Source organism: Macaca nemestrina, chromosome 20 (assembly GCF_043159975.1).
Source record: "Macaca nemestrina isolate mMacNem1 chromosome 20, mMacNem.hap1, whole genome shotgun sequence".
NCBI lineage: Eukaryota > Metazoa > Chordata > Mammalia > Primates > Cercopithecidae > Macaca > Macaca nemestrina.
Window position 1 is genome coordinate 47,358,652 of NC_092144.1, and position 17,679 is coordinate 47,376,330.

A 17,679-nucleotide genomic window follows, 5' to 3' on the forward strand; every position below is an offset into this window, starting at 1 on the left:
GCTGGGAACGGGTGGGGAGAGGACAAAATGGGACGAATTTCCTCTATTCTTGCCTAAAGTTCAGTTTCTCGAGCATAAATGCCTCTCAAATTGTCGTACGTGTTTGGTCAGTTTTCAGAGTACTGAAATGGTTGTGTGTGGTCAATTTTGTCATCTCTGGGGAGAAGATTTGCCAGTCTTCTCATTTGACTATAGTCAAAAAGTACCATCCTGTGATACTGCTAAATTAACCCTCAAAAAGAATTTATTAACTTATATATATAATCCTAGCTGGGTGTGGTGGCACACACCCGTGTTCCCAGCTACTTAGGAAGCTGAGGTGGGAGGATCACCTGAACCCAGGAATTTGAGGCCAGCCTGGGCAACATAGTGAGACGTTGTCTCTTTAAATAAACAAAAAACCAATAATCCTCCCACCCATCCCCCCACCCCCCGCAGAATGCCCCCTTTTATATACATATGTGTATGTTTTTGCATAGAAAAGGTTGAGCAGGCGCAGTGGCTTACGCCTATAATCCCAACACTTTGGGAGGCTGAGTTGGGTGATCATCTGAGGTTAGGAGTTTGAGACCTGCCTGGCCAACATGGTGAAACGCTGTCTCTACTAAAAATACAAAAAACTTAGCTGGGTGTGGTGGCACACATCTGTAATCCCTGCTATTAGGGAGGTTGAGGCAGGAGAATCGCTTGAACTCAGGAGACTGAGGATGGAGTGAGCCGAGATTGCACCACTGCACTCTGGCCTGGGTAACAGAGTGAGACTCTGTCTCAAAAAAAAAAAAAGAAAAAGGTTAAGGGCCAGGCCCAGTGATGGGAACATAGCGAAACCCCATCTCTACGAAAATTAGCCAGGCATAGTGGTGCATGCCGGTAGTCGCAGCTACTCAGAGGCTGAGGTGGGATGATCACTTGAGGCTGGGAGGTCGAGCCTGCGGTGAGTTGAGACCGCGCCACTGCATTCCAGCCTGGGTGACAGAGTGAGACCCTGTCTCGAAAAAAAAAGAGAGAGAAAAGTTAGGAACGAAAAAGCGCAAACTATAAGCCATAGTTCCCTCTAGAGATGAGCAGGAGGTTGGATCCCCACCTTTAGCTGCATAGGTTGTACCAAGGAGACTGGAGTGAATTTTTCAGATTCCCATAGAGGAACCAAATGTGCTAGAAGGCCATCCTCGGGTGGGATTGGGCGCTGTGCAGGCAACCTTGCCTTTTCTACAGATAGGCGTCTGTATTGTTGGAATTTTCCACAGCGGTAATATATTTGTGTCTCTCTTGTGCAAATGAACCTTTTTGATTCCCAGGAGTAAACTTCAATAGTGCTGTCTTGCCAAATGTGGAATGGATTTGGTTTTTTTATCTCTCTCATTTTTGTTTTGCAGTGACATGGGCTCGAGGGTTGGCTACCCCGCTCAGGTTTACAAAACTGCCAGTGCAGAGACTCCTCGGCCCTCCCAGCTGGCCCAGCCCAGCCCCTTCCAGCTCTCCGCCTCCGTCCCCAAGTCCTTCTTCTCCAAGCAGCCTGTGCGCAATAAGCACCCAACAGGGTGGAAGAGAACGGAGGAGCCCCCACCACGGCCACTCCCCTTCAGTGACCCAAAGAAGTAAGTGCCTGGACGTCCAGCAAGGCGCTCGCCAGATCCACACCAGGGCGTCTCGGGGGCGGAAAGAGGGTGATGCCACATGCTGTCATTGTACAGATGACTGTGAGCCAGTGTACACACTGGGGCTGCAGCTGCGAACAGGACAGGCGGGAACCCCTCTTAGGGAGCTGGCATTCCAACTGGGGTGACCAACAGTAAATGGAATGAATAGAGAAGCACGCAGTAGGTCCATGGCGGTTAGCCCTGTGCCGCATCCGGGTGAGGAACATTCCAGACAGGAGTAGCAGCTGCAAAGGTCCTGAGGCAGTGAGTGACACGGTTGCCTGCAGGCAGGCTGGGGTGGCTGGAACAGTTTGGGCCAGGGGAGGGTGTGGGGACATGAGGTCAGGGAGGGATGGGGACAGAACGCGGAGGGTCTTGCAGGCCACGTGGAAGGAGCTTGGTGTTTGCCCTGAGTGACATGGAGCCACGGGAGGGCATGGAGCAGAGATGGGGCAGGATCTAAATTGGGCGTTCCAGGGTCTCTGTGGCTGCGTGTGGGGAGCAGCCTGCGAGGAGCAGGGAGGAGCTGCTGTCGTGGTCCAGGCGGAGACGAGGGGGCGGGAGCAGGGTGGGGGGCGGAGAGGGTGAGAAGAGGGCGGTTCCGGATAGATTATCTGAAATGGAGCAGACGGGGCTTGCTGGCAGAGTGGATGTGGTGTGAGAGAAAGAGAGGGGTTGAGGATGATGCCGTGCCTTGAAGCCCGGAGGATAGACTTGCCTTGAGTGGGGAGCAGTCTTGGGGAAGGCACAGTAGTTCAATCCTGGATGCTTCGGTGTGAGATTCGCAGGAGACATCCAGACGGAGGCGTCGGGGAGGCCCTTGAGTAAGGAATCCCGAATTCAGTGGAGAGGTCAGGCTGGAGGGAGAACTTTGGGTATTAATCAGCCTAGAGCTGCGAGGCTGGAAGAGCACCTAAGGCAGGGTGTGGATAGAGAACTGTGGGACTGAGACTGAAACCCCTTGGCGTTGAGCCAAAGTGAGAAACCGGGGAAGGAGGTGGGGCAGGGAAGGCGGGGAGGTGCAGAGGCGGGGCCAGGGGAGGTGGAGCTCAGGCGAGGAGGCGGGGCTCAGGCCAGGGTGATGAGCCTGAGAACTGACTATATAGGGTTAAGCCTCCCAGAGGTCTCTCGAGGGTTCAGGAGAAAAGGGTGAGGCAGAATTGAGGAGCTGTGTGAGCAGTTCATTTGGGGCATTTTACTTTAAAGTGAAAGAGGAGAGGGGTGTGCAGTTGAGAAAGAGTTTTGTTTTTCACTTGGAGGATACAGGAGCTACCATTTCCTGAGCACTCGCCACATCTAGGTTCATTGTAAGTGGTTTGATGCAAATGAATTTACTGGATCCCGCAACAGCTCCATGGGGGTGGACCTGTCCTCCCCCCATCCCACCGCCGTTTTTGTTTTTTGTTTTTTGTTTTTTTTTTTGAGACGGAGTTTCACTCTTGTTGCCCTGGCTGGAGTGCAATGGTGCTATCTCGGCTCACTACCACCTCTACCTCTCGGGTTCTAGTGATTCTCCAGCCTCAGCCTCCCGAGTAGCTGGGGTTACAGGTGTGCGCCACCACGCCCGGCTAATTTTGTATTTTTAGTAGAGACAGGGTTTCACAATGTTAGGCTGGTCTCAAACTCCTGGCCTCAAGTGATCTGTCCGCCTGAGCCTCCCAAAGTGCAGGGATTACAGGCATGAGCCACTGTGCCTGGCCCCTGTCCTCCCCCTTTTACAGATGAGGCAGCTGAGGCCCAGAGTCACACAGCTGATGAGAGATACAGCCTGGATCAGGGCCCAGGAAGCCTGGATCAAGGCTCATGTCTCTTGAGTGAGGGGCTCTGCCCTCCTCCATCCTGTTCTTTTTAGTGTCATCTTTCATGACCTAGATGGAGACATTCAAATCGGGGGATGACACAGAGCTTGGAGGGAGAGACGTGTCAGGAGACAGAAACAGTGTCCCGGGAGATATCAGCAGGCGAGTGTGCTGAGCTCACGCTGAGAGCCAGAGGGGATTCTGAAAACTAGACTGATGATTAAAACTGCTTAAAACCCCAGCAGCCTCCCATGCTCCCGGGATTAATGATGCAGGCTCACATTGACTACACACGTTTTTTGTTTTTTGTTTTTTGTTTTTTGTTTTTTTTTGAGACGGAGTCTCGCTCTGTCGCCCAGGCTGGAGTGCAGTGGCGCGATCTCGGCTCACTGCAAGCTCCGCCTCCTGGGTTTACGCCATTCTCCTGCCTCAGCCTCCTGAGTAGCTGGGACTACAGGCGCCCGCCACCGCGCCCGGCTAATTTTTTGTATTTTTAGTAGAGACGGGGTTTCACCGTGGTCTCGATCTCCTGACCTTGTGATCCGCCCGCCTCGGCCTCCCAAAGTGCTGGAATTACAGGCGTGAGCCACCGCGCCCGGCCTGACTACACACGTTTTATACCAGGCGCCGTGTTCTTTGCCCAAACTCCCGCTCAGACCCTGGATGATCTGTCCCTCACCTCTGCCCTCGTTCCCGTCCACTCTCCCCTCCTCGCTCTGTTCCAGCCACACTGGCCTCTTGCTCCTCCTCACACTCTCCACATCGAGGCACACCCCAGGGCCTTTGCACTGGATCTCAATGCTGCCTGCAGTGAGCTCCCTCCAGATCTTGTGGGGTGCAGCTCACGAGGACTCGCTCTAATGCCACCCCCTCACACAGGTCCTCCTGGCCTTCAGTAGCCCAGGCTGTCATTCCGTGTCGCTGTACTCTGTTCCACATCCTGTGTCCCCCATGGGAAATAGGTTCTGCCATCTTGGTCACAAGGCACTTGTAACGTGCCCGGCACACAGGGCATGCTCCATCTTGAACATAAGACGCGTGGATCTCGTTTGATTCTCACGGCGAACCCCATAAGTAGATACTATAAGGCCCCCACTTTTCAGTGTGCCCCAAGTTGGGCCCTGCTGAACCCTGTTACCCTCCTCAACAATCACCCGTGCACACTGCTTCCTCTGCCATGAACCCCCCAACCCACACCCCCACTCTAGGCTCACTCCTGCCCACCCATGTTAATTTGCTGGGGCAGCCGCAACAAAGTACCACACCCTAAGTGGCTTAAACTACAGAAATGTACCATCTCACCGTTGTGGAGGCCAGAAGTCCAAGGTCCAGGCGTTGACAGGGTGGTTCCCTCCAAGGGCGGTGAGGGAGAACCTGTTCCTGGCCTCCCTCCTAGCAGCCAGTGGGTGCCAACACGTAGATGCATCACCCCCGTCTCCGCCTCCTCTTCGCATGACGTTCTCCCTGCGTCTGTGCCCACATTTCCCCTTTCTGTAAGGACACCAATCTAACGGAATTAGGGTCTACCTGATTTACTTGATTGCCTCTGGAAAGACTGTCTCCAAATGAGGTCACATTTGGAGATGCTGGGGCTTAGGACTTCAATATAGCTTTTTGTGGGGGCCCAGTTCAACCCATAGCACCACTCCTTGGGTATCAACACAGACACGTCTTTCTTGGAGAAGTTCTCTGAACCCCCACACCAGGCTCAGCCCACCCCCAGCACCTGTCCCAGGGAACAGCGAATGCCGCTCCCATGGCAGCTTGCTTCCTCTCTGTCACCCCCACGGGGCCCAGAACAGAGACATCCTGAACCTCACCCAGACCACACACTTAGCAGGAGCTCAGAAGATATACCTGGAGAGACAACAGCCCTATGCAACAGCAAGAGCTTTCCCAGTGACGAAATCCAGAGGTGGCTTGTATGTGTGTGTGTGTGTGTAAACATGTGTAAACTAAACATATAAAATATCAGGGGGGACACAAATGAAATCGCTTCATAGTTCCTTTTAATATTTATTTATTTATTTATTTATCTATGTATTTATTTATTTTTGAGACAAAGTGTCGCTCTGTTGCCCAGGCCGGAGTGCAGTGGCGCGATCTCGGCTCACTGCAACCTCCACCTCCCAGGTTCAAGCACTTCTTCTGCCTCAGCCTCCCAAGTAGGTGGGACTATATGCGCACACCACCACTCCTGGCTAATTTTTGTTTTGTTTTGTTCTTCTTAATTTTTGTGTTTTTAATAGAGACGAGGTTTCAACGTGTTAGTCAGGCTGGTCTCGAAATCCTGACCTCAGGCAATCCGCCCCCCTCGGCCTCCCAAAGTGCTGGGATTACAGTCATGAGCCACTGCACTCGGCTCCTTTTAATATTTATTTAGTTGCAGATACATTTTAAAAATCACAACCAGAGCCGGTTGTGGTACAGTGGCTCACGCCTATAATCCCAGCACTTTGGGAGGCCGAGGCAGGCGGATCACCTGAGGTTGGGAGTTCAAGACCAGCCTGACCAGCATGGAGAAACCCCGTCTCTACTAAGAATACAAAATTAGCCAGGCGTGGTGGTGCATGCCTGTAATCTGTTCCACATCCCGTGTCCAGCTACTCGGGAGGCTGAGGCAGGAGAATTGCTTGAACCCAGGAGATGGAGGTTGCAGTGAACCAAGATCACGCTGTTGCACTCCAGCCTGGGCAACAAGAGCTAAACTCTATCTCAAAAAAAAAAAAAAATCACAACCAGATGCAGTGGCTCACACCTGTACTCCCAGCACTTTGGAAGGCCGAGGTGGGGCAATTGCTTGAGCCTAGAAGTTGGAAGCCAACCTGGGCAACAACATGGTGAGGTACCATCTGTATAAAAAAATTTTTTCGGCCAGGCGTGGTGGCTCATGCCTATAATCCCAGCACTTTGGGAGGCCGGGATGGGTGGATCACGTGAGGTCAGGAGTTTGAGACCAGCCTGGCCAACATGGTGAAACCCCATCTCTACTAAAACTACAAAAATTAACCGGGTGTGGTGGCGCATGCCTGTAATCCCAGCTACTCAGGAGGCTGAGGCTGGAGAATGGCTTGAACCCGGGAGGCGGAGGTTGCAGTGAGCCGAGATTGCGCCATTGCACTCCAGCCTAGGCAACAAGAGCAAAACTCTTTCTCAAAAGAAAGACAAAAGAGAAAAAGATTTTTTTTCAAGGCGGGTGGATCACCTGAGGTCAGGAGTTCAAGACCAGCCTGGCGAACATAGTGAAACCCCATCTCTACAAAAATACAAAAATTAGCCAAGTATGATGGCAAGTGCCTGTAGTCCCAATTATTGGGAGGCTGAGGCGGGAGAATCACTTGTACCCAGGAGGCAGAGGTTTCAGTGAGCCGAGATCATGCCACTGCACTCCAGTCTAGGTGACAGAGCGAGACTGTCTCAAAAAAAAAAAAAAAAAAAAAAAAAGGCCGGGCACAGTGGCTCAAGCCTATAATCCCAGCACTTTGGGAGGCCGAGACGGGTGGATCACGAGGTCAGGAGATCGAGACCATCCTGGCTAACACGGTGAAACCCCGTATCTACTAAAAAAAATACAAAAAAATAACTGGGCGATGTGGCGGGTGCCTGTAGTCCCAGCTACTCGGGAGGCTGAGGCAGGAGAATGGCGTGAACCCGGGAGGCGGAGCTTGCAGTGAGCTGAGATCCGGCCACTGCACTCCAGCCTGGGCAACAGAGCGAGACTCCTTCTCAAAAAAAAAAAAAAAATTGCATATATAAAATATTAGCTTAGAATTTTACTTTTGTTCATACATTCCCCTTGTATGTGCTGTAACTCACTAAGCATTTTGGAGACAGTGTCTTTGTTATTATGAGAGGCACTTTTGAGTCACTTCACTTCTAACTCAATTATTTTAGATTAAACATATTTTGTTGTCGTCATTTTTGTGACAGGGTTTCACTCTGTTGCCCAAGCTGGAGCACAGTGGCATGATCACAGTTCACTGCAGCCTCTGCCTCCCGGTACAAGTGATTCTCGTGCCTCAGCCTCCCAAGTAGCTGGGACTGTAGGCACCCACCACCATGCCTGGCTAATTTTTGTATTTTTAGTAGAGAAGGGGTTTTACTATGTTGGCCAGTCTGGTCTTGAACTCCTGACCTCAAGTGATCCACTTGCCTTGGCCTCCAAAGTGCTGGGATTACAGGTGTTGAGCCACCACGCCAGGCGCAAAATTCAAATTTACACAACAGAGGCAAATCAGAGATGATGTCCAGTGCCGTCAGTCAGAACCTGGAGGCTGTTTTCTTCATTGAGGTTTTGAAAGGTAAAACATGCACAAGGTAAAAACCAAAATACTACAAAAGGGTTTGCAATAGAAAGAGCTTCTCTCCCTTCCCTGGCCCTCAGCCATCCTGCTCCCTCCCCGAAAGCAACCGTTGTTTCATTTCTACATTCTTCCAGAAATGTTCCAAATGTGAGTGCACACACGATTGTGAGGGCTTCCCTTGCACCCGTTTTATTAATGTGGTCACCTCCTGCATATGAACTGCTTCCTCACTTGCTCTTTCTCTTCAAGTCTTTTTGTTTGTTTGTTTTTTTGAGACAGGCTCTGACTCTGTCACCCAGGCTGGAGTGCAGTGGCGCCATCATAGCTCACTGCAGCCTCAACCTCCCAAGCTCAAGCAGTCTCCTGTCTCAGTAGCTGGTCCCGTAGGAGTACACCACCACACCCACCTAGTTTTTCACTTTTTGTGGAGGTGAGATCTCAGATCTCACTGTGTTACCCAGGCCGGTCTCACACTCCACACTCCTGGGCTCGAGTGATCCTCCCACTTATGCCTCCGAAAGTGCTGAGATTACAGGCATGAGCCACCATGCCCGACCTAAGTTTCTTGGCAGTAGTTCCATATCAGTGTGTAGAAAGTGATGTCATTCTGGGCGTGGTGGCCCATGCCTGTAATCCCAGCACTTTGGGAGGCTGAGACAGGCGGACCACCCGAGGTCAGGAGTTCAAGATCAGTCTGGCCAACATGGTGAAACCTTGTCTCTACTAAAAATACAAAAATTAGCCAGGCATAGTGGCAGGTGCCTGTAATCCCAGCTACTCGGGAAGCTGAGGCAGGGGAATTGCTTGAACCCGGGAGGCGGAGGTTGCAGTGAGGCAAGATCGCACCACTGCACTCCGGCCTGGGTGACAGAGCAAGACCCTGTCTCAAAAAAAAAAGAAAAAGAAAGTGAATCCCTCACGTATCCAGTATTAGAAAGGAAAGTTTGGTAAACTCCAGTGTACCAAGCTGAGCTGTGTGTGAGTTTTCTAAAAATGGTTTCACGCTATCCATACTTCTTTTTTCCACGTGACGTCGTATCTGGGAGGGCCTCTGCACACCATGTGGATCTGCCGTGAGTCTCCGGAGGGTGTGATTCTGGGTGGTGGACCCGGCCCTTTCCCAGCTGGGGGCTGCTGTCTGCTCCGCAGGCAGGACCCTGGGAAGTGTCCGTGTACACGTGGCACTGTGGACTCATGTGAGCCTTTCTGAAGGACGCGTTTCCAGAACTAGGACTGCTAGTGCAAAGAGCAAGCACATTTTATTCATGCTTCCAGGAGGTCTTAGCACGCCCCTCTCGAGCGGAGCCTGTGGGCAGTGCACTGGCTGGGGGGCGTGCTGAAGGCCAGGCCAGCTTCCTCACTGCCGGGAGATGGGCACCATGAGCCCTGCAGAGTCACGCTCCCCTGTGCAGGGCATTCTGGGAAATGTTGAAATCAAAAGGGGTGGGAGAGTCCCCTTTTTATTTGTGTCTGTCTCTCTTTCTCTTTGTCTCTCTCTCTGTTTCTCTATTTTGGATCTAAAGCTTTTAATTTGCCTAGAGAATATACTTCCCTGATATTGACAGACCCAGCATTACCCTAGACCTGGAATTCCAATCTGGGGAGGAATATGACCTGACAGGGAAGAAATCTGGCCCTGCTCTTGCCCTTCCTTTGTTAAAATCCCAAGGCTGGCAGCTGAGAAAGAGAAAAAGGAAACCTAGTCGTTAAAACCCTCAGGAACCCAAGACATCTTATTTCTTCCCCAGGTTCAAAGACTCTTTTTCTTTCTTGCATTACAGAATGAAGAATTCCAGGCATCAGCTTTTATTAAGCTAATTTTTATTATTTTTATTGTTATAACACATGATTATGTTTAAGTAAATTCAGACAGTTCAGAAGGATATCAGATAAAAAGGAAAAGTCCTATTTTTCTACCTAATAAGATTCTACCTCCCAGAGGTTATCATGGTTCATAATTTCTTCCAGAAATTGTTATCTGCAGACAGAAGCATATTTTTAAATCCAATGTGGCTGTTCCCCACACCATACGTGTTTTTTCCTGCCATCTCTGATATACACGTGACAGTCAAGCTTGGCAGTGGCGTGGGTAGGCTCTGCAGCCTGGCGGCCTTGATTTGAATCCTGACTCCTTCACTCACAGGCTGTGTGACTTGGGACAAGTGGCTAAACTCCTCTGTACCTTAATAGCCTCATCCTTGAGATGGGATACCAATAGTCCTTAACACATATGGCAGTGGTGGGGATCAAATGAATTTATAAGCTGGGCACAGTGGCTCATGCCTGTAATCCCAGGAGTTTGGGACCAGCCTGGGCAACATAGTGGGACCCCATCTTTACAAAAAAATTAGCTGGGTGTAGTGGCATGCGCCTGTAGTCCTAGCTACTTGGGAGGCCGGGGTAGGAGGGTTACTCGAGCCCAGGAGGTTGAGGCTGCAGCGAGCTGTGATCACAACACTGCATTCCAGCCTGGGCGACAGAGGAGGCTCTGACTCAAAAAAAAAAAAAAAGAAATCCCCTGCCACCCACACACAAATGACTACATATATGTTCCAAGGGAAACCCAGGCCTTGCTCTGGTATGGTTCACATTCTGCTGGGTAGACTGACAATAGGCAAAGACGCAGGTCTGGTCACGGTGGCTCACGCCTGTAATCCCAGCACTTTGGGAGGCCGAGGCCGGTGGATCACCTGAGGTCAGGAGTTCGAGACCAGCCTGACCAACATGGAGAAACCCCGTCTCTACTAAAAGTACAAAAATTAACTGGACATGGTGGCGGGTCCCTGTAATCCCTGCTACTCTGGAGGCTGAGGCAGGAGAATAGCTTGAACCCAGGAGGCAGAGGTTTCAGTGAGCCGAGATCACGGCACTCCAGCCTAGGCGACAGGGAAAACTCTGTCTCAAGCAAAAAAAAAAAAAAGCTTCTCCCCTCACACAGGGGCTCCGTCTCTGTGCATGTGTTCAGCGTGGGCCTCCCCCACTGGCTGCCAACTCGGTGCTCACGGCCGTGTCCCCGGCACCTGGGACAGGACAGCACAGCAGGCTCCGTGTGGTTCCCGGGAAACGTTTGTGGAAGGAGGGAATGGATCCAAGCCCCTCTCTGCCACACGTTCGCTGGGTGAAGGAGAGAAGGCTGTGGCCATGCGTCCCATGGGAGCCGGCCCTCTTGAATCCTAACAGCTTTGAAAAGTGGCTTGAGCCGGGCGCGGTGGCTCAAGCCTGTAATCCCAGCACTTTGGGAGGCCGAGACAGGCGGATCACGAGGTCAGGAGATCGAGACCATCCTGGCTAACCCGGTGAAACCCCGTCTCTACTAAAAAATACAGAAAACTAGCCGGGCGAGGTGGCGGGCGCCTGTAGTCCCAGCTACTCGGGAGGCTGAGGCAGGAGGATGGCGTAAACCCGGGAGGTGGAGCTTGCAGTGAGCTGAGATCCGGCCACTGCACTCCAGCCTGGACCACAGAGCGAGACTCGGCCTCGAAAAAAAAAAAAAAAAGAAAAGTGGCTTGAGCCTCCCTGGCACCCCTCTGACCCTGACGCTCTCATTCCAGGCAGGTGGACACGAACACCAAAAACGTCTTTGGACAACCGAGGTTAAGGGCATCCCTCCGAGACCTCCGGTCGCCACGTAAGAACTACAAATCCACCATCGAGGATGACCTGAAGAAACTCATCATCATGGACAACCTGGGGCCAGAGCAGGAGAGAGACGCAGGAGTACGTAGCGCCCCATCCCCAGCTCCCGACCCCCAGCTTCCAGTGGGATCTCAGATCCGGGTGGACAGGGAGAAGGACTGTGCTCCCCACGGTCCCATCGTGCCCCCAGCTTTCAGCATCTGCCAGTCCCGTTGAGGGGTGTGGGCTCGTGGCTGGGAGTGAGGGCAGTGCATTAGTCTGGGATGGGATCACAGGATGAGCCCAGGCAGGCACACAGGAATCTACCCCATACCGAGAACCTCGTACAACTGGAGGGACCTGGGCCTCGTGCCCTCCTCCTCCAGCCCAGGATAGAAACAGCCACATCCGCCCAAACCATAGGGACTGAGTGGAGCAGGGGCTCCCAGGGGAAGTTCAGGCTCTTGTTACTCAGGGACGGGGGTGGAAAGAACAGTGGGCGCCAGGGAACCTCCATGGCACCTGCTTCCCTTCCCCTCCCAGCCAGGCCTGCCCTGCTCATCCTCACTGCCAGGCAGGAGCTGTTTTGTGGGAGCCGAGGTGGACCCCAGCCTCCCCAGGGTTGGGTCCCCCCAGCCACAGCTGGGGGAAGAGAGCACATCAGCCCAGCACTACCCAATGGGGTCCCAGCACTGACTCTTGTGGGTCCAGCTTGCCTCCCACCACCTTCCCCAACCTGTCAGGCTTTGATCACCAGCCCTTACCCAGAGCTGGAGGGTGGGGTTGGGGAGCGGGAGTCCCCAGGGGGAAATGGGAGCACTTTGGTCAGAAAGGAGGAAGAAGGCCGAGGTGGTGGCTCACACCTGTAATCCCAATACTTTGGGTGGCCAAGGTGAGAGGATCACTTGAGCCCAGGAGTTTTAAGACCAGCCTGGGCAGTATAATGAGACCCCCATCTCTATAAAAAAATCTAAAAATTAGCCAAGTGTGGTGGCACACACCTGTGGTCCCAGCTACTTACCTGGGAAGATGAGATAGGAGGATCGCTGAAGCCCAGGAGGTCGAGGTTGTAGTAAGCTGAGATCACCCCATTACACTCCAGCTTGGGTGACAAGAGTGAGACCCTGTCTCTAAAAAAAAAAGAAAGAATCCCAGCACTTTGGGAGGCCGAGACGGGCGGATCGCGAGGTCAGGAGATCGAGACCATCCTGGCTAACGCAGTGAAACCCCGTCTCTACTAAAAAATACAAAAAACTAGCCGGGCGAGGTGGCGGGCGCCTGTAGTCCCAGCTACTTGGGAGGCTGAGGCAGGAGAATGGCGTAAACCCGGGAGGCGGAGTTTGCAGTGAGCTGAGATCCGGCCACTGCACTCCAGCCTGGGCGACAGAGCGAGACTCCATCTCAAAAAAAAAAAAAGAAAGAAAGAAGGAAAGAAAAATCAGGCAGGAATGGATGCTGGGTCGGTAAGGACTCGCCACCGATGTCCTGGAGGGGAAGATGCCTCTGAGGACCCTGGCTACGAGCCAGTCCATGACCTCCCCCAACATCCCACCCACCCCCACAGCAGTCACCGCAGAAGGGCCTGCAGCGCACACTGTCGGACGAGAGCCTGTGCAGCGGGCGCCGGGAGCCCAGCTTCGCCAGCCCCGCCGGCCTAGAGCCGGGGCTCCCCAGCGACGTGCTCTTCACCAGCACCTGCGCCTTCCCGTCCAGCACGCTGCCTGCACGCCGCCAGCACCAGCACCCCCACCCGCCCGGCGGCCCCGGCGCCACCCCTGCCACTGGCAGCGGCTTCCCCGAGAAGAAATGTGAGCCCGGGCCCCCTGGGACTGGCGTGGTATTTACCCCAAGGTTGGGAGGTGGGGATGCCTGAGCAGGGGCTCACCTGGAGGTCAAAGGCTAGAGGTCATCAGTGTCGGGGCCATCTCGGAGGAATGGGATTCGCAGGAACTTCGGAGGGCCTGATGGTGGGGCACCAGGTGTCACCCAAGGAGCAAGGATTGTTGGCCAAGCATCAGAGGGTCACCTGGGAGTCAGGAGCACCCGAGGATTGGAGTCACCTGAGACCAGAGAGGAAGTCCACCCTCAGGGTACAGGCCTGGGGAATGGGGCTGCCTAGCTGCTGCCCCAGCACCCCCCAACCCTCCCACCCGTTCCAGCACCAAGCGGTTTGCTTCATGAGCATTTTATTTGCTTCCCTGACTCCCCCTATGTTTGCCACACTTGGGGGCGGTGCATGGTGTGACTTGTCCACTCCTTAATCACCCAGCAAATATTTACCAAGCATTCCCCTTAAACAGGTACTGCGCACACCACCCCCATCAAAAGCCACGAGCCAGCTGGGGTTGGCCATGCCCCAGATGCACCCTGTGACCCCTTATCCACCCCCTAAGCCCCCCACAACTGAAAGACAGTACGTAAGTTTGCACCATGCGCACTGGGTGGCAAACCTGGCCTGGAGGGACGTGAGGCTGTTTAGGGTCCATAGTCCCCCTACTTAGTACTAGCGATGAGGAGCTTGGGGCAGAGCGCTGGCGTGCCACTGCGTGTGGGGTGCCCCTGACCTTTCTGGGTGTGTTACATTATACACAGTATCTGCACACTTACTCTCTCAAATCCAAGCACATCTCAAATTCAGGGGCATGTGCTACCCCAAGGGTCTCAGCTGAGGGGCTGTGCCTGCCTGTGCCATCTGTACAGAGCCTCTTGTGAGCTGTGGGGGATGGGGTGGAGGAGACTCTGCGACTTTTATGAAGGGTGGTCTGTCTCCCCCTTCAAAATTCCCCCGCAGACTGGGCACAGTGGCTCATGCCTCCCAGCACTTTGGGAGGCCGAGGCAGGCAGATCACTTGAGGTCAGGAGTTCGAGACCAGCCTGGCCAACGTGGTGAAACCCTGTCTCTACTAAAGATACAATAATTAGCTGGACATGGTGGTGGGTGCCTGTAATCCCAGCTACTCAGTAGGCTGAGGCAGGAGAATCGCTTGAACCCAGGAGGCAGAGGTTGCAGTGAGCTGAGATCAAGCCACTGCACTCCAGCCTGGGTGACAGAGCCAGACTCTATCTCAAAAAAAAAAAAAAAAAAATTCCCCTGCAGCTCCCTGTTGCCTTGGCGTTTGCATCTGTACTCCTTGCCCTGGTGGTGTGGGGCGCCCACCTCTGCTCCTCCACCTCGCAGAGCCTTCCTTTTGATCACTCAGCACATCAGACCTTCCCTGCTCAGGGCATCCTGCATGGCTGTTCCCTCTGCCCGCCATGCTCTTGCCTCAGTCGTCTTCTGGGTCGCTCTTGTCCTTCAGGGCTGGCTCCATTCCTGCTCTTTCCTGGAAGGCTCCTCTAAGCCCTGGGCTGGGTCCCTGCCCCCATCTCAATTCCAGAGCTGCTCTGCCCTCCTCTGTGCTCCCTTCCTGCAGTGCCTGCTGTGGGCGGGGCGCTACTCCAGGTGCCAGGATGCGGCCCTGAGCAAGGCAGAGCACACCCCTGCCCTCACGGGGCTGCCCACTCCAGTGGAAATTTCCCTGCTCCCCAGGCTTCCCTCCACGTTCCTTCCTCGGCCTCTCCTCCTCGCTGCTCTGTTTCTGCCTAAGGCAGGGCTGGTCACAAAGTAGACGTTCAGCCACTGCAAAGGAAGGGGACAGCAGCCACCGCAGAAAGGTGGTGACAGAGGACACAGGCACAGACTCCACAGGTTGATCTGAATTCCTCCAGCTTGCTGTACCTCATTCTTTCTGTCTTGGCTCAGATGCCCCCTCCTCCAGGAAGCCCTCCCTCCCCCTACCAGGCTGAGTCAGGCACCTCCACGGGCCCCGTCGCCCCCTCCCGGGTTTCTCTCACCCCCTCCGTCCCCCCTCACTGCCCTGTATCCCCATCACCATCCTGAGCTGTCACTAGATGAGAATATGTCTGTCTCTACCCCAGTACCGGGGGCCCCCCAAAGACAGGGCCTGGGGTTGTCTCCATCACTGCTGTGACCCCAGCTCAGGGCCCTCTGCCTCACATAACACACACATACCCTTCTTTGGCCATCTGACTCCCCCACACCCCTGAGCTGGGGAGAGTCCCGTCTGGCTCCAGTGTGGCCAGGGACCCTGGGCCTCTGTTTCTCCAGTGCCTGCTCCAGAGCCCTTCCCAGGCCCCATCCCAGATGGAGAGACATGGGCATTCCTGGGCTGGGCTTCACTAACCAAGTGCCCTCCACACCAAGGAGCCTGTCACACGGTGCTGCTGATGCCCTCCTCAGCAATGACAGCCACTCCCATGGCTCCCGCTAGCTGAGTGGTGAGATGCCAGCAGGCTGGAGGCACAGAACAAGGAGGCCAGGGGAAGAGCAAGGAGGCCCAGGGCGGAGCAAGGAGGTCAAGGGCAGAGCATGGTCAAGGGCGGAGCAAGGAGGTCAAGGGCAGAGCATGGAGATCAAGGGTGGAGCAAGGAGGCCAAGGGCAGAGCATGGAGGTCAAGGGCGGAGCAAAGAGGCCAAGGGCAGAGCAAGGAGGCCAAGGGCGGAGCATGGAGGCCAAGGGCAAAGCATGGAGGTCAAGGGCAGAGCAAGGAGGCCAAGGGCGGAGTATGGAGGTCAAGAGTGGAGCAAAGAGGTCAGGGGCGGAGCATGGAGGTCAAGGGCAGACCAAGGAGGTCAAGGGTGGGGCATGGAGGTCAAGGGTGAGCAAGGAGGCCAAGAATGGAGCATGGAGGTCAAGGGCAGAGCAAGGAGGTTAAGGGCAGAGCATGGAGGTCAAGGGTGGAGCAAGGAGGCTAAGGGTGGGGCACTGAGGTCAAGGGTAGAGCATGGAGGTCAAGGGCAGAGCAAGGAGGCCAAGGGTGGAACGTGGAGGTCTGGGGCGGAGAACGGAGGCCAAGAGCAGAGCATGGAGGTCAAGGGCGGAACAAGGAGGCTGAGGGCAGAACAAGGAGGTCAAGGGCAGAGCATGGAGGCCAAGGGCCAAGGATGGAGGCTGAGGGTGGAGCAAGGAGGCCAAGGACTCATTCATTCACCCATTCAGCCAGCACTTACTGCACACCACATATCACAGAGCTGGACTACCTAAGTTTATGTCCCACGTCTTCCACTCCAGATATAATCTCTCTGTGCCTCAGTTTCTTTGACTGTAAAATGAAAAAGTAGTGCCCACATCCCTAGGTTGAAAGAATCAAACAAGTGAATATATGGAAAGCATATAGCATACACCTCATACGTAGTCAGCACCAAGAAGTACCAGCTGGAAGCCATGCAAGCCCAGGCAAGGCAGCGCCTCGCTCGGGTCTCAGTTTTCCTCCTCCATGCGCGGAGATCGCGACACCCCTGCCCCCGCCAGGCTCACGGTGAGACTTCGAGATGTTCCCCTGGGCCCTGCACAGAGGAGGTGCCAGGAACACAGAGCAGACTGGGCCCATGGTCGGGCTCTGACGATTCCCAGCTAAGGGCCCTCAGGCCTGTCTCCTGGTCTCTCTGTCCCTGCCTATCCTCCTCTGTCCTTGTCCCTTAGGGGCTTCAGGGAGTCACGGAGCCCCAGGCCAGAGCTTGAGCCTGGTGCCGGGGACTCTCGATAGCCGTAGCAGGTGCGAGAGCAGTGCTGGTGCCGTTGCTTCTCACCTCCAACCCCTGAGATGTCACAGGCCTCTCCTCTGCTCAGCGTATCATACCTGAACACCCCCCCACGGCAACCCCACCGTGTGTAAACACTGTCCATACACTGGCGATTCTGATTACAGGTGCAGCTGGGACTCTATTTGTTGCCAGCTCCTGTGGCCAGCCCCCCCCCTCCACCGTCTCCTTGGGGTGTCCAGGGCCAACTCCACTAAGCACCTCCAGAAACAGATTTCTGATCCCCCACCCGAGCCTTCCTGATCAGAGCTGCAATCCTGGCCCTTCTCTTTGTTTCACAGCCATATCCATCCCTCAGGAAATCCTATTGGCTGCCCCTGAAAAGTAGGCCCAGAATCTGCCCCTGGTCCTACCATGGCCCCACCCTGGTCCTGCGCAGTGTCACTGTCTCTCTTGTGGGTCATGGTTACAGCTCCTACCTGCTCCCTGCCTCCCCCGAAATGCCCCCACATGCACACAGTCCATCCCCCACATGCACCCAGAGGGAGCCTTCCAGGGCTCCATTGCACTCAGGGTGAGAACACAGTTGACATTGGGGCCCACAGGACCTGCATGGTGCGGCCGTGTTGCCTCTGTCCTCGCCTCCTGCTGCTTCCTCCCTTGCTCACCCTCACCCAGCCATAGGGGCCGCCTCCGTGTTCCTTAAACCTTCCAGGCGCACTCCTGCCTCAGGGATTTAGCACTGGCTGTTCCGTCTGCCTGGAATGTTCCTCCCCCAG

At 54.4% G+C, this 17,679-nt stretch overlaps 1 protein-coding gene across 6 annotated transcripts in view; it reads left to right on the forward strand.

Moving 5' to 3' along the window:
* The window catches only part of LOC105495419 (signal induced proliferation associated 1 like 3), a 310,011-nt gene that overhangs the window by 281,699 nt on the left and 10,633 nt on the right, over nucleotides 1–17,679 (forward strand). For 5 of the 6 annotated variants that reach the window (XM_071087643.1, XM_071087644.1, XM_071087645.1 and 2 more), the window contains 3 exons: nucleotides 1,377–1,598; nucleotides 11,295–11,460; nucleotides 12,923–13,166. In XM_071087643.1, the coding sequence (XP_070943744.1) occupies nucleotides 1,377–1,598; nucleotides 11,295–11,460; nucleotides 12,923–13,166 (632 nt within the window). The remainder of the gene's footprint in view (nucleotides 1–1,376; nucleotides 1,599–11,294; nucleotides 11,461–12,922; nucleotides 13,167–17,679) is intronic. The other variant, XM_071087648.1, reaches the window with a different exon arrangement.